This window comes from Anolis sagrei, chromosome 1 (assembly GCF_037176765.1).
Source record: "Anolis sagrei isolate rAnoSag1 chromosome 1, rAnoSag1.mat, whole genome shotgun sequence".
Classification (NCBI taxonomy): domain Eukaryota; kingdom Metazoa; phylum Chordata; class Lepidosauria; order Squamata; family Dactyloidae; genus Anolis; species Anolis sagrei.
Window position 1 is genome coordinate 59,952,788 of NC_090021.1, and position 23,668 is coordinate 59,976,455.

Here is a 23,668-nt window from a genome sequence, read left to right on the forward strand (position 1 = left end):
ATTCATTTCACTACTAGTTTCCATTCTGCTGACACATGGACTGCATGGGATGCAATTCCTTGACATTCCCCACACATTCTAATATCTTTGCAACCATAAGAGATTGAAATTTGAATTTTAAAAAACCCTAGAAGGAGAATTCTGTGGTTAGTACTTATTTGTATTCTTTCATCATCGCATGCATAGAGTGCTGAGTTTTGCAAAAGAGAGAAAGAGAATGAGCAGTGATACATTTGCATTTCCCTTCCCTTGAGGAACAACATTGCTATCTTTTACGATAGATTTTTCCCTTTTATGGTATTGTCTGTCATTTTAACTATGTGCCACAATACACAACATTTCCTTGAAGTGGCTAATGAGTATCAAAGATAGTATCATATCAAAATTTTGGACATCTAATGCCTTCAAGCACCAAGCAGCCAAGAGTTATCAGATCTTCATATGTTAGTTGTTTTTAGAACTCTTTGCTAAAGTCTTCTTGTAATGCATTTCAATACATGCCTCCCAACTGAAGTGAGAGGAAGGATTTTTCATTGTGGTTTCTTTCATTATAAGGAAGAATATCCACATGCGTAAAGCCTCACTGCAGGATACTCAGGGATATGTTGTTCTGTCTTGTATCATGATGCAGGTGGGGACTAATGACATGCTCCTTCCCATGAGGTGATCACATTATACTATAGTGATGCTTCATGAAATCAGTGTTGTCATGCTGCTCATTTCCTCACATCTTCTTTACTATACTTTCTGCTAGCCTGCTACTAATTATTCTAAATATAAATCATTTATTTAACATTCACTGATCCAAAATGTATTTATTGATTCTCTGTAATGCTTGTATACCCACTTGGTGGCAGGTTATCTGCCAAGGGACTCTCCACACCAACGCAGTTGGTGGGGAGAGCGATTTGCCCCACCCCCTGAAGGGAGAGATTGGGAGGTTCCATTTAGAACCTCCTGGAAGAGGGGCGGGGGCTGGCTTACCACGTGAGCCAGCCTCTTACCTTCAGTCTTGTCTGACTTTCCACCCGCCACTCCCGCCCATTGGCAGTATATTTGGTTGCCCGTTGGAGCCGGGTAGGAATTTTTTGCCTCTCATGTTCTGGGGGGTTTTTTCGCCTACCCTATACTGTTATTAGGGGCTAGATGGAGTGGTTTGGTTTAACTAGGCCAGCATAAATAGTTCAGGAAAACACTGACATGGAGGTATACACATGGCACCCATTAAGGGTGGGGGGCACTGTACAACAAACACTCACCTAGAAGTCAACAAATGGGTGAGGGGACATCAATTGGCCCAGTAAAGAGAGAAGCTGATATCAATAATCGGTCACAGGCTTCTCCAGACTTTTACCTTCAGGTTGCCCGGTTGGGGATCCAGGGCACACAGACATCACACACTAAGTAGCTGGGGACGCTGCCTCAGCTTGCCACCAAGTTCCTTGACACTTAGTTTAGTTCAGGAAAAGTTAAATAGGTAACATTCAATAAAAGTTGCCCAATTTGAATCCATACCTTTGTTGTCTGTCTCATTATTTCAGGGGTTAAGGGGCAATATGTATATTCTTAAGAACAGAATATATGTCCACACTATTGATTCACAGGTTCTCACAATATGTTTTTTTTTATCAAGTGGAGTTGAAATGGTTTGAATTTTAGATTGATACTCTCCCATACTTCTCAACGATGTTAATGAAGTATGAAGTACTTTGTGATACCTGCTTTTCATAGCTTTAACTTAATTTATACACCTCTAAATTTGATGAATTTGTCTTCATTAAGGTTTAAGAGTCGCAGAGTGCCGAATATAAAAACACTATTTAAGCAGCTAAATTTTGAATAGATTAAAAAATCCACCAAAGTTTGATATTCACAGATACACATTTAAAATAATCTATTGATACACTAAGCACACTTCACGATGAAATAGATTTTATGCTCTTGACATAAAACATACCATATATTACTTGAATCTAATGCTCACCTTTTTTAGCTAAACGACCTTGCCAAAACTAGGGTGTGCATTAGATTCACATCACTCAGTATTCTTTGTATTAGACCAAAGCACAAGGGGAAGCTGCTTCAGGAGCTGCACTGAGCTCCTATTTCAGAAATAGTCATCTCTAATTTAATGGCCACAGCTCAATGCTATGTGACCCTGGGATTTAGTAGTTTGGTGAGGCACCAGCATTCTTTGGCAAAGAAAGCTCAAACCTTGTCAAACTAGAGCCCCCAGGATTCTATAGCATTGGGTCAAAGCAATTTAAGTGGATTCATTCTACAACATAGATGAACCCAAAGGTTTTCTTTTTCCATGCTTTGAGAATGATGAAGTAACTGAAGAAGACAGGCTTGGGTACCTGCTGTAAAGAAACCCACAGTCAGGCTTGGGATCCTGAAGCAAAGATACCCACCTGTGGCTGTTACTGCATTGCTATCAAGTGTGGGCCCTATGGTGATGGGGATGCTGGTTTCAGTGTGATAGGCTCTAATGGCTCAGCCATTATAGACCAACGCAATACATTGGGCACACAAAATATAACATACTTTGATCCATTTACTCAGGGAGGAAAGCGTCATGCAGGTAACCCGTTTGATGGCAGAAAGGGTGGTGGGGCAACCCGTATTGCCACACTTTCTGCCATGTGATGGGGGATGGGAAACATACCCTTTCCCACTCTCCATGTGAGATGATGGGAAGAGGGAGGGTGTGTGGGTTGCCACAAGTCACCCTGCACGCCTTTCCTTTGGCCTGCAAAAGCTGGCAAGATGGAATGGCTCAGCTAGGCTGCGTGACAAGGTCATATGTGGCGTGTTTGAAACTTTACAATTTCTCCCACATTAGACAGATTGGGATAGCACATCATCCTTTCAATGCCTAATCAAAGGAAATGTATTTTCAAAATGACTTTTGATTTGTAATATCAAATTATTCTTCCTCCTTACCCCTACTTTCTCTTTTTTGTAGGAGCCATGGGATGCCCAACACATTCCTGCCTTGTTCTCTGCTTTCTGTGGCCTTTTAGTTGCACTTTCTTATCATCTGAGTAGGCAAAGCAGTGACCCAACTGTTTTAATGTAAGTTGTTAGCAAGTATTATTTACATCTCTTTACTGCTATGCTTTATATATTTATATTTATATTCTTGTATAACTTGGTCATATAAATCTACTGGGTGGCCTTAGGCAAGTGATAGGTTCCATAATTCTGAAATGGTTTGAAGGCACACAACAACAACGATAACAACATAACATGGATTGTCTTATGTAGTTTTGATCTTTGTAGTGGAGTATTTTAAGACTTTTGATCTACATAACAAATATTTCATATGGCAAATACATTTTCTGTTTGTATCTTAGTTGTGAAAACATTAACACATTACATATATACCTAATGACTTTCATCCAGATGGGTGTTTAAAGATACAGTTATGAGTTATCTGAATCTTACTGCATATCTTATGAGAAACTCTTGCAATACTGGTGTACATCATGATAGGAATCACATGGGCTTTCAGATGTTGATCTCACAGCATTCTTCAGCATTGGCTATCCTTCCTAGCACAGTTGGGAATAGGAGTCCAACATATGGAGGGGTGTATGATTCTTCCTTCTGAAACACATTCAACACAGAAGATGTAGCTGTTATTTTTTTTAACCTTTCTTCTACAAAGTCCAAAAGGCTAATGATTCTATCAACTGTGACATGTTCTCATTTGAACAGCTAATCATATTGGGACATATAATCCTTTTTTTAACCAGTGAACATTCAAATTCCTCCCAAGTTTGTTTCCTAGAGATTATCCAGTAATACCAGTTTGGAAGGGGGGGGGGAGGATAAATAATGTCATACATATTTAACATACAATAAGCTGCCAGTTTCATAGGTGTTCATACCTAAGATTTTAAAATCATTATTGTGCATTAATTTCCATTTATTTTAAAAGAGATATTCACATGAAAAGTCATATACCTCTTTATATGTAGTATGCTTTAAAATATGCATGTTTAAACCCAGCTTAGTATAAAATAAAATATATTTGCATACATTTTAGTGCAAAAGTATTTCAGTGCATTTTTTAAAACTCAAAATCTATATAGTGTAGATAAATGGATTCCGATTTGCTTAAAAGCTAAAGAGCTGGGAATCTTTAATGTAGATATTAAAATATTGACAGCTATCTTGACTAGTACATTGCAAAAAGGAATTTCAATTTTGGTTAAACCTATTCAGGTGGGATTATTAAAAATAGGCAGAGAAGTGATAAAACAGGGAATAAAAAAATAGGTTGCTAGCACAGCAAGTATAGTCTTTGTCAGGTTTAGGGATCGACATTTTGTAGCCATCATTAATTAGAGAGAAAGAATGGCATTCTAAGAAAATAATTACAATATCCGAAGCAGACTTCACTGTAGTCAGTGTGCAGAAGTTTTATACCAATTGATTGAAAATTCATCTGGGCCTGGTGCTTCCCCTTTTATCATATTTAAAATAACACTAATAATTTCCTACAGATGTGAGTTGCAACAGGAGTTGCTGTTGTGATACATCCAAATGTGAACACTGAATATAATAGAAGATGGTCTTAGTGTCTTGCTGATGTGTTTCATTATCAAAGCTATATCACCTTAACAGCAACAATGTAATATTATTCCAGGTAGTAACCATCAAACTATGATTTATATATATCTTCTATAGATAGCAAGTTATAATTCTGAAAATTCCATTCACATGAAGAGCAGCAACCTCTCCCATGCTGGAGGAGGAGACAGCAACAGTAGCATCACCTACGTCTCAACCACTAGAGAAGAAACTGCCTTGGAGACAGTGCCTATACTCTTAGTTGCTCCCTGTAAAAGAGGAGCATACAGGGTAGAGATATTGATCTCTACTCACTAGATGGTCAGCCCACCTACTTTCTCTTCCAAAGGAAGGAGAATGTTATGGTGATTATGCTTCTCTCCTCAAGAAGAAAGAGAACCTGAGGCAGCCATACTTCTTACCAGAAGCAAGCAGTAGAGAACAACATGTTGGCTGTAGCACAGCTCTTTAGAATAGCAATGACTTTGCTCTGTTGATGACCAAGTGCACTGCTGTCAGAGGGGGCTTCCACACATCCCAAAACTCCACACCAAAGCAGGTTTTTAAAATCTACTTTGGTGCAGATTATCATTCCTACTCCCCCCAAAAACCTGGGCTTTCCCAGGGGAGGGGTGGTTACATGCTACCCCCAAACCAAATTTACCTGCACAAAGTAAAGAAAACATACCTGGCCACCATTATGTTCCTCCTCATACCCTTGTGCAAGGAAATGATATGCCAGGAGACTGGGGGGGGGGGATCCCTTCTCTTCCCCCCCCCCCTTGCACCCAGGGTCTCTTAGTGCATCATTTCATCATGCCAGGAGGGTGTGAGGAGGAACATAATGGCAGCCAGGTACGTTTTCCATACTTTTTACAGTTAAATTTGGGGTTTGGGGGTAGGGGTTGGGTGCCCTCTCGATTTTAAGGTTCCTGGAGCCTAAAAAACTGAGATTGCTGTGTGGATTGGCCCAGGGATCATGTGATGCAGTCTCCAGGCCCAATCCACACAGAAGACACAAACCCTGGTTTGTTCTGAATTAATTCAGTTTTACCGGAAGCATTATTTAGATGCCACTGGTAAAAACAGGTCTCAGGATATGGGCCTGTCTGGCTACTTCATTTTGATTCATAGCAACATTGGCCCTCAACATATATTGCTGTTGTTATGTGACTTGAGTTTAATTCCAACTGATGGCAAATTTTATCATAGGGTTTTCTTAACTTGGTTTGCCATTGCCAACTTCTCAGTCTGGGAGAGTGTGTTTTATTTAAGTTGTCCCAATATCATGGCTGAGTGGGTTATATGAATCCTGTTAACTCTAGAGTCCTACTTTAGTACTCAAACCACTACATCATCCAGCAACTCAAGAGACAGAATGGTTTTGGCCAACCCATAAAAAGGACCTTTAAAATCAGGATGAAATAAAAGTCTTTGTACCATCTGCCAGAAACTGATCTTTTTAAGGGTTTATTTTCACAATTGGGGTGCTGCCCAGTAGGTCCTGTCTTGCATTCCCATATTTCCTCTTTGGGTGGGTGAGGAATGTTCTGCATGTCATAGTAAACTGCTATACTTTTTATGAGAGGAAATGTTTTGTAGAACCTTTTTTTCCATTTCAACAAACTTGGATCAGGTTAGTACATCAGGATTCATAGACAGTGCTCACATGCTGAACATCCTTCACCACAAATTTTGCTGTGCCCCACAGAACTAAATAAGCAACTGCTATTTCTCCTTAAAAAAAACCCACATACATGCTTTTCTGATTTATTATATCACACAGTGTTTTCTTTAATTATTTGTGGAATGAAAGGCTTTCCATTTTGCTTTTTTTCTTAGGAATTTTGTGTCCTTGAAATCATTCTTGGTTGCCTTGTACAATTTCTAATCTCCTTTAATACCTTTAATCACATCTCCGCAGTCTGAGTTACTCTTAAATATCTTGTTTGGGATTAAAACACTTATTTCAAATATATAAAGCATCAAATATTCATGAAATAACTGTGATTAAAATGCGTAATCCTCTCCCCCCCCCCCCCATCCCAATTACTTTGAACTAAATTAACGGCTATTCAAGGGATTGGGAATAAAGATGAAAAACGTAGAAACATAAAACTGCATTTTAAATTAGCATATTTTCTACTAACATAGCTGTTTTTAATATTTAAAATGTCACTGCTTAAAAGACAAGAAACACTAATTTCACACACAAGAAACTTGTTAATTTTCGTAAGTCTCCGCATGTCAGCTTGTTCTTCAGCACAAGCACACTCTCCTCGGAGGCATATCCAAAATTGCAATGTCACATGCTCTCCTCAGCCTATCCGGGCTGAGGGAGAGGGAAAGAGAGGAGGTGGAGCCCTATGATTGACTTTAAATGCAGGAGCCTTGTTGCTTTTGTCACCATTGTGCAAGCTAGGTGGAAATTGAGGGTAGCTTAGGAGCTCAGTTTGTCCATTCTTGAATGCTTTTGCATGAGCCATGCAGTAGCTTTTTGTTTTTAGTTTGCCTAGTACAGGCATCCTCAAACTGCAGCCCTACAGCTATTTGGGCCTTCAACTCCCAGAATTCCTGACAATTGAACAAGCTCATTAGGGCTTCTAGGACTTTGAGGCTCAAACAACTGGAGGGCCACAGTTTGAGGATGCCTGGCCTAGTAGCTTGGGATTTCTTTTAGGATCATTTTAGTAGCAGCCAGACTGAATTACTGCAGCCACAGCTCAGGATTCTTTTAGGATCGTTTTTCTTTGTGGAGAGTTTTCTATTTTTTCCCCTTTCGATTTCTTTAATTTATAATTTATAATTTTCTGGTCTATTTTAATACTATTTTAATTCTAGTCTAGCAACCAACCTGTTCCTTTCTTTTGTCATATTTTGGGGTCACTGCACCTACCAACATCTTTCTTTGCTTTCCTTTTCCATATTAAAAATATAACATTGATTCAAAAATATAATTCTACAAAATCAGACCTCACAACCTCTGAGGATGCCTGCCATAGAAGCAGGTGAAACGTCAGGAAAGAAATCCTTTGACAATACAATGCTTGCTTTGTTTTCTGTTTTCTTCGAGAAAAATCTCAAGTTGCCAAATATTTTAGGGTCAGCTGAGAATTCTAATCTAGTACCAACCAACTTGTTCTTTTCTTTTGCCATGTTTTGGGGCAACTACAACTACCAATCTCTTCCTTTGCTTTCCTTCCCATATAAAACAACTATTATTGGTTCAGAAGTATAATTCTCTTCTAGAAAATGCAGCTATAGTTTTTTTTAAAAAAAAAATGGGCAAAACTTTAAAAATTCCCTTAAAATCAGTAGATGTACAAATCTTTCTGAAACTTGGAAGGAATGATTCGCTGGTTATGTTGTGTCATTGTAGAGGAATTTTAGTTGCTAGCTCTTGTTTATTTTAAATGTTGTTGTAAAAACTTCAAAATTTTCCCAAAAATCCATGGATGGGATAAATGTTCTGAAACTTTGGGGGGGGGGGGGGGGCGGCTTACAATGGTATATGTGTGCTACAATTGTAGCATGTTTTATCCCAATAGACCTAAAATGAGGGAGAAAGGAGCCCTGGAAGTATCTTCATTGACACAAATGGGCAAAATAACAACACAAAATAATAACAACATTTTGGGAGCTTCGTATAGAAACTAAATGGAACCCTTGTGTGGAAAAAAGGGTTGTGCTAATTGCTACATCTTTTCCCCATGATAACTCTTCCAAGAGTGATTTTCCCTTCCTGGGGATAGATTTCTCTCATTTCCTGTTGTCTCATTTCCATTCTTAACTATGAGTCATTTGTAAATCAGATACTTGTGACACGGGGACTGCCTGTAGTATATTATTTAGCCTTTATGTGTATGTGTATATATGTATATGAATATTTAAATGTGTTTGTATTTAAAAGTCAGAAAGGATATGGAAGGAATCTCAGTCTTTAGCAATCATAATATGTCTGCTGTATATTTGATATTTGATATACACATAATGTGCCAGAATTAGTCTTATAATGCTATATTTATATAGCATGCTATAAAGACTGTTCAGGCCTATCTATCCTGGACATTCACATCTTAAATAATCTCATGCTTTATTACAGAACCGGTTGCAGTTCATGAGGCAGTTTCCTGGAGATCACCAGCTTTTGTAGCTGATTGCTAAATAATATTTTTGACTATCAAAATTGCAGAAGAACTTTTTCACAGGCTTTGTTTCAGCAACCACAGAAACACTGTTGTCTTGCTATGTCTTCCAGATAGAGATTTTGAGTTTTCTGTGTCACACAAGGGCACTCCTGGGTCCCCCTCCCCAAATGTTTTATTTAAAGTATAACAGGAAAATCTACATGATGCTCAAATACTGAGTGGATGTATCCCACTTGGTTACCGAGATGGGCTAGAAATTAAAGACACAAATGCCTGGATTGCTTTCCTCTGAGTTTGTCATTACATATAAATAAGTAATTAACAAGCTGGTAAATGAAATATCCTAATGAAGTTTTCCTTTTTTTAAAAAAAAATAGGTCTCTCATTCAGTGTAAATATTTTCCACACCTTCTACATCAACATTTGGAAGATGCACAAGAAGATCCACTTCCAGAGAAGATGAAAGAATCAGTGGTAGGCTTCCCTCATTTATTCATGTATTCATTTATTTTGAAGCTCATACAAAGGCAGAGCCTGAAATTCCACAACCAAGCTGAAATGTTATTTTATACACACAGTATTAAAATCTCAGGGTAACAAGCCAGTATGGAACTATGAATTGCTTCAAATGGAACCTTTGTTGAATGACAGAGGTAGGTTTTAGGGATAGAACCAGACCCCTCCCTTCCTTACTTTCTAAGTTTTGCCTTGGGCAGGGAGAAAAAGCTTCTGAAATTGTTTAATGCTGAGTGGGAATACCTTCATGTGAACATTTTAAAAACCACCCAGGATACCTTTGTTCTGATTTTTAAAATGTTTCCATCTGAAAGCAGCCATAGTTGTTTTCCCATTTTCTTTCAGATCTGCAGCAGTGACCACATATGTATCATTTCCATTTTTTTTCATATTTTCACAATTTAGATTATTCTTCTAGACCTGTTATCCATTTCCTGCAGGAAAGTACAGGTGCAGTACATTTGACATACTTTAGTAGTATTCAGTCACTGACATCTGCAGGTAGGGCTTGGAAACAAATTGCGTCTGAAACCCTGGAGAATGACTATCCAAGCAGAAATAACCTAGTAGAAGTCTTTCTGTGCTCTTAGTTTAATTGGAAGGACGAATAGTTTCAGGGGAATATTTTTACATGAAAAAGCGTGTGTGTTTAACGGTTTAAAACTCTTGCTTTGCTGCTTTATTTGAAACTGGCGCTCCCTGAAAATGCTTTAAACTTTGAGATCCAGTCACAGATCTCCCACTTCTTGACACCTATTTTTTTATCTCGGACAGGGTGCTCCAAATGCGTTTTGTCCAGCAAAAGCTTCTCTGTGGGGCTTTGGACAATCAGAAAAACAACAACAAAGACTATTCCTTGCTGTTCTATTTTTAAAATGCTTTTGTAAATGTGAACTTGTGCATTCTGTCCTAAGGGGGAGTTGCCTGGAGGAATATAGCATACACATTTTGTAATCAAAAGTAAGATATGCAAGTATTTTTTTAATCTAAATATTATGCAGGAGGCACTATAAAGAGAAAAACATCTTGCTTATATGCCTTTTCTTGCCATCGAATAACTGAAGCTACTCTTTGTAGAATACAAAGTGTGATTATTGGAATTTCCTTCTGTTTTCTCATCCTTTTTGGCAAAAGGAAGTTTTCAACATATAAGTAGTCTGAAACTGGAAGAGACAAGCAATAGCTCACAGTGTATTTAGCTCCTTCTGGTTTATCCCATAACATAAATAATGAGGCAAAGCAACATTATGCCACTAGGCAAAGCAGCCCACATGTCTGATAGTGCTGATTTGGGAAAAGGCAGGAAATCATTATGTTTATGACTACCACTACTACACTACTGTTATTCCCAGTGTAGTCAGAAGGTGCTTAGGAATTGTCTCTGTCAGGTGCCATGCTAGCATCTTAACCTAACAGCAAGCACTATGTTCTGCTTCACCTTAGGACATAGGAATTGTTCTAACTTAAAGTATACAGTCAGCCCACATATTTGTTGGGTTTAGGACTGCAGAACCCTCAAGAAAGTGGAAAAACTACAAATAAAAATGCTCTATTTTAGCCTCAGAGATCACCCCTCCTCCCCAGAATCTCTAGGTTCTCCAGTGTAATTCTATGATTAGTTTCTGCTGAAAGTTAACCATAGAGTTTGCTTTAGAACATAGAAATTCCTAAAGAGAACACATGATCAAATCCGCAAAATGTGGAGGGCTGACTTATATTTTCTTAAAACTATTAACTATGGTGATAGTGACGTCCCTACAAATAGTGTATTATTAGTATGTTTCTCAGATCGGCACAAAAAAATTAAGAATCAGGAGAAATCCTTGGTACATTTGGGTTCTTGAAAAAGCTTTTCTATTCCATCTGAAAGCCTATTCATACATTTGGTTTCCACATAACTGGATAATACTGTAGACATAAGTCTTCAAACACATATACCTCATAGAAGATGCTTCTAAACTACCCAGCCCTTGAACTGTTGAGGATTGTACGCATCCGTGCATCCCAGTTTTGGTGAAATTGCAGAGTATAAATGGCAATGGAGGAGGAGAAGCAGAACAGGAGGGGTTGCTCATCCATCCTGGCATACAACTTGATTTATAATTTACTGCTTCCCCCAATTGTTATAGTGTCCTTTATAACATACAATATAAGAATACATCAAGGAAATTTTCAACTAAACACTGCATTAAAATTGTCATTTGAAAAAAAGAAATCATATATTTCTGATCCTGACTGTCTAATTAAGAATAATATAGTATAGCAGGTACAGTTGGTATTATCTGTGTACATAACAAAGTATGTAAAAAGTTGATAGTATTCATTTTTAGTGGATCCCATGATCCCCTTTTAGCTGAGAATAGTTGGTCAGCCTGAGACAGACTCAAGAGAAATTTACTGCAGGAAATGAATCTTGCTGGTTTCCCCATTTATATTTTAGCAAAAGCATACAATACACTTTCCAGTGACCTCTGCTATATTTATCTTGCTTGAATGGTCTTGTATCAATTGTTAGCCATGGTACCTAAAAATAAAACATTGCTATGTTGGTAGTTTTGGGGTGAAGCTTCCTAGCTTTATAATTAATTTTGTAGGTCATTGCTTTATAACAAGCAGCCTCAGGGCATACTTGTGTTACAGTCAAACCCTAACCCTAAACTTTAAGTACCAGTTACAGAAAACTGGTAACTTAGAAGCTTGTACAAAGCCCTCCCCACTTTTAAACACAAACAAAAAGACTTGCAATTGAATTGGTCAAGGACGGTGGAAGATATTTATGAATAATTTTCTTCCTGGAAGTATGGGATGAATGTGAGAAGTGGAAGCATATTTTTTCAAGGTGTAATTTATTTATAATCACCAGCCCTGCTATCCCATCAGATTGCCCGTTTCTGTTTCCTTTTCCTCCCCATACTGGATAAAGCGTGCAATTGGATTTATGTTTCTTGCATGACAGCAGACAGGTGTAAAAGTTCTACCAATTTTTTTGCTTGAAAAAAAATGTTAGTAGAACTTTTTTTTTTTTGCTTGGGTAAATGTTGCTAAGCAAGTGTTTGTGGGGAATATACTTTAAACCACTGAGTGATGTAGTTAATAATGGAACTGTCAACTGCAAAGGATTGAGTAGTTTAATTTAGTAAGTGAAATTGGTCTTTACTTGAAGTTTTATATTTCAAAAATTATATTCACAGAGGGAGACTTTGAAATCAGATCTCATTGTGTGCTCTGTGGCTGCCGTGCTATCATTTGCAGTCAGTGCCAGCACTGTTTTCTTGTCATTAGGGGTAGGTATTACAACTTTTTCCCTTTTGCATTATTTTCTAAGATATCGTCTCTGTTATCTGAAACATTGAGATGTTATAATGGACTGTCATGGGAAAAGAACAGTATAATAAATATTTGGTTTTGAATCATACTAGGCATGTTGTATTGTTTCATACACACAAGAGTCAAGTCATGAAAATGTAGTAAATCTATAATAAATTATAATATTTTAAAAGGGCTGTTAGGCTAGGTGTGGGATGGCAGTAAGGGAAATTAATCTTAAATTGCTCTAACCAGCTACCAGAAGAGTTTGAGCAGTAATAAAATGGGATACTCTGCAAGCAAAAGTAATGTTAAGATAAATCCAAGCTTGCCAGGGTACATTGTGATATTGTTGACACAGTGCATGAATTATAACCATAGGCCTTATTTGAACACAATAATAGAATATGTTGTACAAGAGATCATTTGCCATTATCTGCTCCAGCTTTAGGCTCTGGTGTACACTCTAACTTGCCCTTCTCCAGGCTAGTAAAGAGGAAGAGACCGAAAGCGTTTTCAGATAATCAAAAATTATCATCATGATTGGTTAAAATGTGTTATTTCACTAATCCCTTTATAATATAAAGGCCAGTGTAGGTTTTGGACATAATACCACACCAGAGTTAATTAAAAATAGATATGGTTGATTAAAATATTTTATAAAACATGTAGCATTTATTTCCTAAGTCCTACATCTGTTCTCTGCCTTGCACATCTATAACCATATATTTGAAAAAAAATTAATGAAAAGGTTTCAGGAAATCATACCATTTTCAATGAAAAACCTAAATCCTATATAGCAAGTATGAATGCATAACCTGCACTCTTGCGCAGATCTTGCACATATTCACAAACTAGATTATGATAGTCCTCTAATCTGTATTTACCAGCTAGCAGCTGCTGCAATTGACTGGGGCCAGGAAGCAGCTGACTGCAGTGTCCACAATCTCATTTGCATGTGTTATTTCTCACAAAAGGAGAAACTCTATCAGAAACCTTGTTTCTCCCTGTTGCAATGGGGATTGCTCATAGAGTGGGTCTTGAAACAGCAGCCAGTGTTTTCTTGAGCAATAGGCAAAGAGATCCTTGTTGACTGAAGTGGCTGCTGCTTGGTAAGTTGGGATAGAGGAAGTCAAGATGGAATTACTGTGTAGAACTTTAACTACAGTGTTTAGGCATACATAAAGTCAAAAATATTTTATTGTACTTAAGATACTACTTTCAAATGAGATGTTGTTTCTTTCTTTCCCCCTTCTTTCCTTCTAACTTAGCGATTTCTCAGCCTTGTGCTTTTTGCTTCAGCATGGACAGTGGGATTTGTAACACACTACATACTCCCTCAGCTTCGCAAACATCATCCATGGATGTGGATTTCCCACCCTGTCCTTAAAAATAAAGAATATTGCCAAAGGGAAGTGAGAGGTGTGTAAAAGCTTGGCTACCCATTCCCAAATGTTTTGCATGATCAGATATTTTTGTACATGAATGTGCCAAAATCAGTGTTGGATGCAATCAGTGCTGGATGGCTGTTTTCTCATCCTCACCCTTATTTTTAAATGTGTTAGAGCTTCAGCTATAACAGTTTCCTCAGGAATGTTCACCTGGATATATCTAGTAATTGTGGCCTTTATGATTTATTGCTGCTGTTTTTGTTGCTAGTAGCTGTCTTAAGTCAAGCCTAGGAATTCGTCTCTACTGAACAGTTTTGCCCAGTTTAAACCTTCTGTGTGGGAGCCTCAGATTCAGCACTCATGTGTCATATCAAAGGGAATCATACAGATGGTCCTGGATCACGTCCGCTCTACTGTACCATGACCCCTTCTATATTGCTGTCAATGTTCCTAGTGGGCCACAGAGCTCTGTACAAGCTTTGACCTTTGCAGGCACCTCTCATAATGTGAGAATGTAGTATAGTATAACCAGCCAAAAGGAGCAGGGTGATCTCCCTCCTTCCTTCCTGGTTAAACAGGCTCCTGTTCTGACATCAGAAGTCCCCACAATGGCCAGGAGCTCTGATGGATCTCTGTAGCCAGCTGGAAGGAGATGTGGCATTGACATTGGGACAATCCATCACCTTTCCTTGCACTGATTCATCTATGCAGACTGTTGTGAAACCCCAGGATGCTCCTGAGTTTCTGGAAAATTCTGAAGTATCCTCAAGGTTTTCAAAAGCAGTACAAGGTTAAAGTGGAAAAAGTAATACACACCAGAAATTGCTGTAAATCATGGGGACAGCCAGTGGTTCATTCACTGTGAGTGTAGGAGCTTGGGCTTATGCTGACAAACTCTTGATTGCAACTTACGCTGGGGGGCAAAAAAAGGACGTTTGAGGCAATAAGGAGTAGAGGCCACATGAACCAGAGGTAATTTAATGGGTCAAGACATTCTCTTTCTCACTCTCATGCATGGATCCTTTGCTTTGCGTTGCTCTGTTTTCTATGAATGAAGAGTCTAAACTATGGGTCATTGTATTTTACATCATTTGTAATTTTCAGAATTGAGAGAAGAATGTATGCAAATGTGTTTAAAAAACAGATCCCCAATATTAAGTTGTAGCAAAGAATTGTTGTAGATGGATTTTCATATAAAGCCTTTACGATCTTACACATTACTGTTGAGGGTTATGTAGTTAATGTGAAATTCATAATTTAGAATTCAGTCTGATCCAGAAAACTGCTACATAGTAGTTTCCTAGAGGCCTGATAAGGATGCTGTGCCATTTCTATTGGCATGTATTGGCATTGTGCTAGCAGCAGGTAGTGGTGGCTTGCTCCTTTTCTTAACAGTGTCTATTCTCTGTTCATGTTAACCGCTTAATCTATGCATGTGGAGTTATTTTGGCCTTTGATATTTGACCCCCTCCTGCAGTTGTGTCTATACCCCTTTTAAAAAAGAAGAACTACTCCTTTGTTTAGATTTGCCTGGGTTGTGCACATTAGTGATTTAAGTAATGGAATGGAAGACAGGATGATCTGATTTCCAGATGATACCACATGAAAGTGAGGGGAGATAGCCAATACCAGAGAAAATAATTTATAATGGCTTTGATAGATTAAAGACTTGGGATAAAACTTACGAAAGTTATTTCAACAGGGACAGATTTAAAGTTCCACTTATGGAGGAAAAGCAGAATTCACATTTATAGGATGCATTGGATTAACAGTTAGATTGACAATAGCACGGGTGAAAGTAATTTATGGCTGTAGATAAGACAACAAAGTCAATGCAATTATAGATTGTATCTACAGAAGTCCAGTTCCCAGATCAAGGGAAATAATGATGCAACACATTCTGTCCAGGTCAGATTTTCCCTGGAATATTGTGTTGAGTTCTGGGCATTACAGCTCTAGAAACATATTGATAATCTGGGGCACATCCAGAGCACAATTAAAAATATTAGCAAAGATCTGAAAACTATGCCATATATGGGGCAGCCAAGGGAGTTGGATATATTCTCTTGGAGAAAAGAAAACTGGGAGATGATGTGGTGTTTCTGTGACTTTCACGTTGTCTGTTGACTTATGACAACTTCATGAATTTCATAGGGTTTTCTTAACCAAGTAGCCTCCGGTGGATCAATGGGTTAAACCCTTGTACCTGCAGGACTGCTAACCAAAAGGTTGGCGGTTCAAATCTGGGGAGTGGGGTGAATTCCCGTCTGTCAGCTCCAGCTTCTCATGCGGGGACATGAAAGAAGCCTCCCATAGGATGGTAAAACATCTAGGCATCCCCTGGGCAACGTCCTTGCAGACGGCCAATTCTCTCACATCAGAAGTAATTTGCAGTTTCTCAAGTCGCTCCTGACACACACAAAAGGTCAAGGAATACTTAGACATGACTTTGTTAAAACCGCTTTGAGTCCCCCCTAGGGGTGAGAAAAGCAGTATAGAAATACTGTATATAAATAAATAAATAAATAAATGTTAATTGCTTTTTCTGAAATATAGCCTTCAGCACTGTGTATGCATTGGTGGTCTCCCCTCCAGTACTGATCAGGGTTCAGCCTGCTTAGCTTCCCAGAGCAGACAGGATCTGGTCCCTTGACATAATAGTCATCTCTAAATATCTTCTAAAAATCACATCAAGGATGGAGTGAACTGCTGAAGAGGCAAGGATACAAACTAATGGATTTAAATTATAAGAAAGAAAATTCCACCTAAAAAGTAGGAAAAACTTCACTGTGAAATTTTCCACCTAAATTAGACTGCTTCGGCAGATGGTGGACTTTTTTTTCTTTGGAGATCTTTAAAAAGAGGTTTGGTGGGTTTCTTTCATAATGGTTGAGTTTTATATTCCTGCATAGCATGATTGGATTAGATGTCTCTTGTAGTCCCTTTGGGTTCTAAAATTCTATATTTCTATTATCATTTTAAAAAAAAACTAATCAGATCATGACTGCGCTCCATGCAGTCATACCAGCCACATGATCTTGGAGGCATCTACTGAAAAATGCTGGCTCCTCGGCTTAGAAATGGAGATGAGCACCACCTTCCAAAGTTGCACACAACTTGACTTAATGTCAAGGGGAAACCTTTACTTTACTTTTAATCGTATCCTATCCTGAAAATGAAACCAGTTTTAGCAATGAATATTGGACTAGGATCCTGGGAGATAAGGGTTTGAATTTGCTCAGCCGTGGAAACCATATGGGTGACCCTAGAGAAATCACTATTTGTCTCAGCTTCAGAGATAGACAAAGGCAAACCAATGAGTAAATCTTTCCTCAGGATGGCATAACTATAAATCATATTTACAAATCCTGGAAATGTGCTTCTTTATGGTAATTTCTGGTATAGAAATATTTCAGATGTTTGGGTAGAGAACAAAATTTGAGAGGTACAAATCTGCAAAGCCTGAATCTTTAATATTTTTTATTGTACTCTCATGGGGAATATTAAATTTGAACTTGAAAGAAAAGTCTCATGGTGGATAAGGAGAGACAGGTAACAAATAAAATAAAATAATTAATTGTGAGAATAACTGTTGATGCTTTAAAAATTCAGAGCCTTGTTTCCAGTTTACTCAGAAAACTCAGCTAGAAGCTACCTTGTCTTCAATGACCCTTCTTTTTATCTTCAGTTTAGAAGCTTGCTTGTCAATTTTTGATGGGTTTATGTTTTAATCACTCTCAGTATGTATTTCTGACATGTTGAAAGATAAGGATGACAGGAAACAGTGTGCTTTTGCAACCTTAGCTCACTTTTCAAAGCAACCGACAACTGATTCTCTCCAGAAAAACATCTTCACCTGAAGCATTATTAAGTTAAATATCTTGAGGGAGGGAAGGGCACAAGGAGATGCATTTGAAGAATAATTCATTTCAAAACACACATCCTAGCTACCAAAATCTTCACAAGAAAATTAAATAAAGTTTGCTACACCATATTATTGCAGAATGAAATATGCAACATAGTTCTTCTTCATTTTTTTAATTCCAGTTGAAAATAAAATCTTTACATCCATCAATTCTTTGTAAAGTTATAACAACATGGCTCTGCATTTATTTATGAGGCCAAAATCTGGCACAGTTCCAATAGAAAATATCTTGATACCTTCCTCTGAATGCTTTGTTTTGTTTGTGTGTACAGGATTCAATGTTTTCTCTTAGAATATTTATGAGATAGCTTTTTCTCAAAGGCTACACATTTTGTAAGCAAGGACGAGGAAGCTGTGACCATTTAGATTTTGTTGGCATTCTGTTACATCAATTCCAGTATGGCTGATTGGTTAGAAATCCAGATTAACTTTATTCTGGGCTGTGGTTTATGCACTGTCAGGAAAACAAATAGCTTCCAATGCAAGGCTTTAAAAGACAGAAGAAGAAACAGCATCTGGTAAGGAGGCTCAGTTCATAAAGTATCGTTTTGCTCAAAAACACAACTACGTGATAGGGAAAAAAACCTCTGAATATTAGGGTGACATAGTCCTCCTTGAAATTGTTAAGGTTCCTACTGTTTCATAAATCCCATGTTGCATTTCCTTTTTTTCTATCCTGATTTTGCTGTGTTCTCCCTACATATTATAGTTTGTGTTAATGGGGTCTTCCTCTAATTAGATAGAGATGTGGAAGGTAGAAAAACATCCCTTGCCCCAATGTCTCTCCTCAGCTTGGTGATCTCTGCCCCAATTTCTCTCACCAAGTTTTTTTTTCCTGGGGCTTAACATCTTATTTACAAGAAGGGGAAGCAGAAACTGGAAACATCTAATAAAACACAATGCACAAAATATCTCAGGGTATTTTTTTAAAAAGTTTTTTTAAATCATTATAAATTTGGGCCAGAAAGAATTATGTTTACACACTGATAGAAAAGGATAAAGCATGTGCATTAGTAATTACAGATGCATAGCAACTGCACTGAGTATAAATATTGCACTAAAGTATATGTCTTGGGCAACCTTATAGTTAGAGTCTATAAAGGACAGTATAGTAAGCAAAATGAAACTGCATGCACTCAAGACATTACTTTATATTTAACAGAACACTACAGATATTTGCCTGCAGGGATTTCAAGAAAGCGCACCTTCAATTTCCACTAATGGAAACTGATAGTTTGTTGAGGAAGAGGTAAAGTATTATAATTTTTCAGATTCCCCTATATGTGACAGGTAGTTTCTTAGTCTCGGCATTTAGCATCAGAAGGAAAAAATGGAGAATACATAGAAAGATAGGTTCAAAAGGAAGGGAGTGATCTGCTGTTGCTAATTTATCCACTTGAGTGCCACAGTTCCAACCTTACAGCCCAATTAACTTCTCAACAGGCCCTTATCATAATGGGGGAAACTTTTCTTGTACCCAGAAGAATGATTCTTTAGAATAGGTATAGGAATTGTGTAGTCCTCCATGTGGTGTAGAACTGCATCTTCCTGAATTCCTCCTCATTGATAAGGCTACCCAAAGTTGCAGAGAGTGCAATTCAGCTACCTCTAAAAACCTGCATCTTTCTGACATGATATCCATGTACAGGTGAAACGTGCTATTCTGTAAACATTTGGTTTTACTGTCCAAATCAGGTTGCTACTTACTCTTTTTTAACAAGTCATGTGTGCAGCTTCATTTAGGATTTGATAACTCCCACTTTGTTATAGCTGTTAATTAAGTGACCTTCATTCCCATAAAAATTGTCATAAATGAATGAATCAGTCATTGACATGTATGCAATTTATGAGTGGTCATTGCAGGTGTTTTGACAAAGTGATTTCCTTTTTTTGAAAATTTCAGGTGCTGCTCATTTAATGTGGTTTGAAAGACTCTATGTATGGCTTCAGTGTTTTGAAAAATACATCTTATATCCTGCAATAATACTGAATGCCCTCACCAATGATGCTTTTTCAATCAGCAAATCCAAGAGGTTAACCTCACAGTAAGTTGATTACATGTTATGTGCACCCGCTGGGTAACTCGAGTCTACATACTATATTTATTCCTAAAAATCCAGGACCTATTGACCCATCTGATTTCATTGCCACCTTTGCAAAGGTCTATAAAACTGAATATGGGTTTTTTACATCTGGGTTTCCCACTGCTATATTCAATATGCAACACAACACAGTATAATCCATTTCATAATGCAGTATTAGGCTGGATTACTTGCGGGGGGACTTTGGAATAATAGCTTTGGAATACTATGCTGTAATAACTGGAGTCAATAAGCAATGCAAAAGGAGCATAAATAGCAGAACCTGAATTTTGTTACTGTCTGTTCTAATTTGCCTTAACTTTTTTTCTTTCTTTCTTTCTTTTTTTACAGTTGTGATATTTTATTGATTACAGTAGCAGGAATGAAGCTACTACGGTCTTCATTTTGTAATCCCATTCACCAGTTTGTTACATTAAGCTTTACTGTAATTTTCTTCAAGTTTGACTGCAAAGGCTTCTCTGAAAATTTCTTGTTCAATTTCTTCATGATGTCAATTGTGTTTAATAAGGCAAGTTACCTGTTCTTTTAAAAACCATTGAAATTTCAAGGCTATGTTTGCTTGTTTAGATCATTGTTTTTCTTCAAAGCAGTAATATTGTAGTATTAACAAATAGTAATTATGTAGCTAAGTCTATTGTTTATCATTTTTAAAAGCAATGGAAAAGCAACTAATAACAAATTTATGTACAACTAGTTTTAACAAAAGATCAGAAAAGAGTAGTCTAAAACTCTCGAATATTCTCATTTTAATATAAATTCCAATACTTTATGGGCTGTAAAAATGCTCCATGCCCACAGAAATATTGATAAGTGAATCAGAATCATAGAGTTGGAAGAGACAACATGGGCCAACTAGTCCAACCCCCTGCCCTGCAGGAAAAGCACCATCAAAGTACCCCTGAGAGATGTCCACCTAGCCTCTGTTTAAATGGAAAGAGTTTCCTCCACACTCTGAGGCAGCAAGTTCCACTGTTGAACAGCTCTTACAATCTGTAAGTTCTTCCTAATGTTCAGCTTGTATCTCCTTTCCTGTAGGTTGAAGCCATTGTTCTGTGCTCTAGTTCCCAGGGCAGTAGAAAACAAGCCTGTTTCCTCCTCAAGCCTGCTTTATTAATGATGTGGATGTAGGTTTAGAGGGCATGCTTATCAAATTTGCAGCTGACACCAAATTAGAGGGATCTGTTTTGGTTTTCCAACTCCTTGTCACCTTCTCTGCTTCAGCAAAAAGAGGAACTGGAAGTTTCAATCAAAACACTGTTCAGTCCCTACAGTGTTCCTTGCTACTCTTCAAAGACAGAAAGCACACTTTTACTGTTACCATTATTGTCTATGTAGAGATAACTCTGAAAGTGACAGCTTGGATCGTACTATTCACTCTAAGAGTTTTTCCATGTCTGAGTAATAGTCATCAGTGTCATAAAGCTTTATAATCATCTCAGTGGGAAAAAAGCCTTTGGGAGGGGTAGTTCAGACAGGATATCCATTTTCTTTTTTTGATCATCATCAAAAGCTATGGGACGACAACAAAGCACACAAGAACTCTAGTGTTCTTAGCCCACTGAAAGTGTCATCTGTTATGAGCTTTATAGTTACTTATATCCCTAGTTTCCTTATCTTTATTACTGCAATCATAAAGATATAAGCCATTGTGACTCAACAGTTCCACACACCTTTCCATTATTATTGTGGTTGTCATTATAATCATCGATGTATATAGCGCCATCAATGCACACAATGTTTTACAAATAAAATAACATCATCATCATCAACAACAAAGACCTGACAGCATTACAAAAGGTATACAATCTAAAATATACACATGTATGCACACAGGGGAAGGACAAACTAAAGCAAATAAGAAAGCCTTGGTTGAATTAATGAGAAGCCTCAGGTTTCTAGAACACAGGTTATGAATAAGAGAGATAAAGACAATGGGAACTAGGTTATGTAGGTCTTTAACAGTTTAAACAAGAAGCTTGTCCTGAATCTAAAAGGAATAGGCCAGTGATTCCCAACCTTCCTAATGCATTTAGCCCTTAATACACTTCCTCATGATGTGGTGACCTTCAACCATAAAATTATTTTTGTTGCTACTTCATAACTGTAATTTTGCTACTGTTATGGATCATCATGCAAATATCTGATATGCAGGGTGTATAACTGGACACGTTTGGCGCAAATAACAGATACGCTTAAATTTGAATACTGGTGGGGTTGGAGGGGTTGATTTTGTCATTTGGGAGTTGTAGTTGCTGGGATTTATAGCTAACCCACAATCAAAGAGCATTCTGAACTCCACCAATGATGGAATTGAATCTTGGCACACAGGACTCCCATGACCAACAGAAAATACTGGAAGGGTTTGATGGGCATTGACCTTGAGCGTTGGAGTTATAGATCAGCTACATCTAGAGAGCAATGTGGACTCAAACAATGATGGATATGGACCAAACTTGGCACAAATACTCAATATGCCCAAATGCCAACACTGGTGGAATTTGGGGAAAATACACCTTGACATTTGGGAGTTGTAATTGCTGGGATTTATACTTCACCTACAATCAAAGAGCATTCTGAACTCCACCAACAATAGAATTGAGCCAAACATCCCACACAGAACCCTCATGACCATCAGAAAATATTGTGTTTTCTAAAGGTCTTTGATGACCCCCTCACGACTCCCCCAGGGGTCCTGACCCCCAGGTTGAGAGACACTGAAATAGGCAATAATTGAAGTGATGTCAAAAATGAGATACCATGATAAAAAAGATTGAACAAATAAATAAATCTTAGCATTAGAATGTTAAATGGAAACCAGTAGACTGAAATGAGATAATGAAATACTAGTTTTAAAAAGGATTGTAGTAAGCAAAAATGAGAAATTACTAACGTGTGGACTAGCAAAAGGAAGCAAAAACAAAAGGTCTGATTTGAAGGGGGAAATGATATGACTTTGCTACAGCATTCAAAGTGAGGGAAATTCTTATGAGAAAGATGGAGACTTTCAAAGAAAAGGAAAGCTGAAATTATAGGTTCATGAGTGGCAAAGTGAGAAAAGGAAGTTGAAAAGGCCTGGAGAGAAGTAAATTATGAATAGCAGTAAACTTTGGAGCAATTGAGTAACAGTTCCATTAGGAACAATAAAAGAGAAGCCGAGAAGAAGGAAAATGGCAATACGTGTCACACTGGCAAAAAAAATAAAAACAAAAATCATACAGCAGAAAAAAGGAATAAAATGATTTTTTTAAAGAAAGGATTATAAATGAAGGGATAAATATAGCTAGAAAAGAGAGAACCTATGAACAAGTGTATCAAACACTAACGTCACTAGTAGCTAAACCACAATCAATATTTGGCTGACAAAAGACACATCTCTTTGCAGAAAATGTTGGAATGGCTCTTGTCTGATTTATACCCACTTCCCAAGGAAGACACAGCTGTGTGTGGTAAGGCAATAGATAGACTTGAATCTGCCAAGTGGTAGCTGGAAGCCAGTTACTAGGCCCACAAGAGAAACAGGTTCTTGCAGAAGCAATCACAGTTGGAAAATACACCATGCCTTGTACATACTGGGGAACTGCTTCCATCTTGGCAGAAAGCACTTCATTTGTGACTTGTTCTTCTCATCTGATTTTAAATAAGCCACAATTAATTTTTTTTGCTTTTTTTTTTGCTATACTTTGTAAAGTGGTCTGTAGT

The 23,668-nt window shown here is 37.6% G+C and overlaps 1 protein-coding gene across 3 annotated transcripts in view; it reads left to right on the top strand.

Annotated features, from left to right (window-relative positions):
* Window positions 1-23,668, top strand: part of PCNX2 (pecanex 2) — a 124,928-nt gene that overhangs the window by 44,797 nt on the left and 56,463 nt on the right. For all 3 annotated transcript variants that reach the window (XM_067465206.1, XM_067465214.1, XM_067465223.1), the window contains exons 16-21: window positions 2,969-3,078; window positions 9,107-9,203; window positions 12,437-12,529; window positions 13,823-13,973; window positions 19,771-19,912; window positions 20,300-20,477. In XM_067465206.1, coding sequence (XP_067321307.1) covers window positions 2,969-3,078; window positions 9,107-9,203; window positions 12,437-12,529; window positions 13,823-13,973; window positions 19,771-19,912; window positions 20,300-20,477 — 771 coding nt within the window. The remainder of the gene's footprint in view (window positions 1-2,968; window positions 3,079-9,106; window positions 9,204-12,436; window positions 12,530-13,822; window positions 13,974-19,770; window positions 19,913-20,299; window positions 20,478-23,668) is intronic.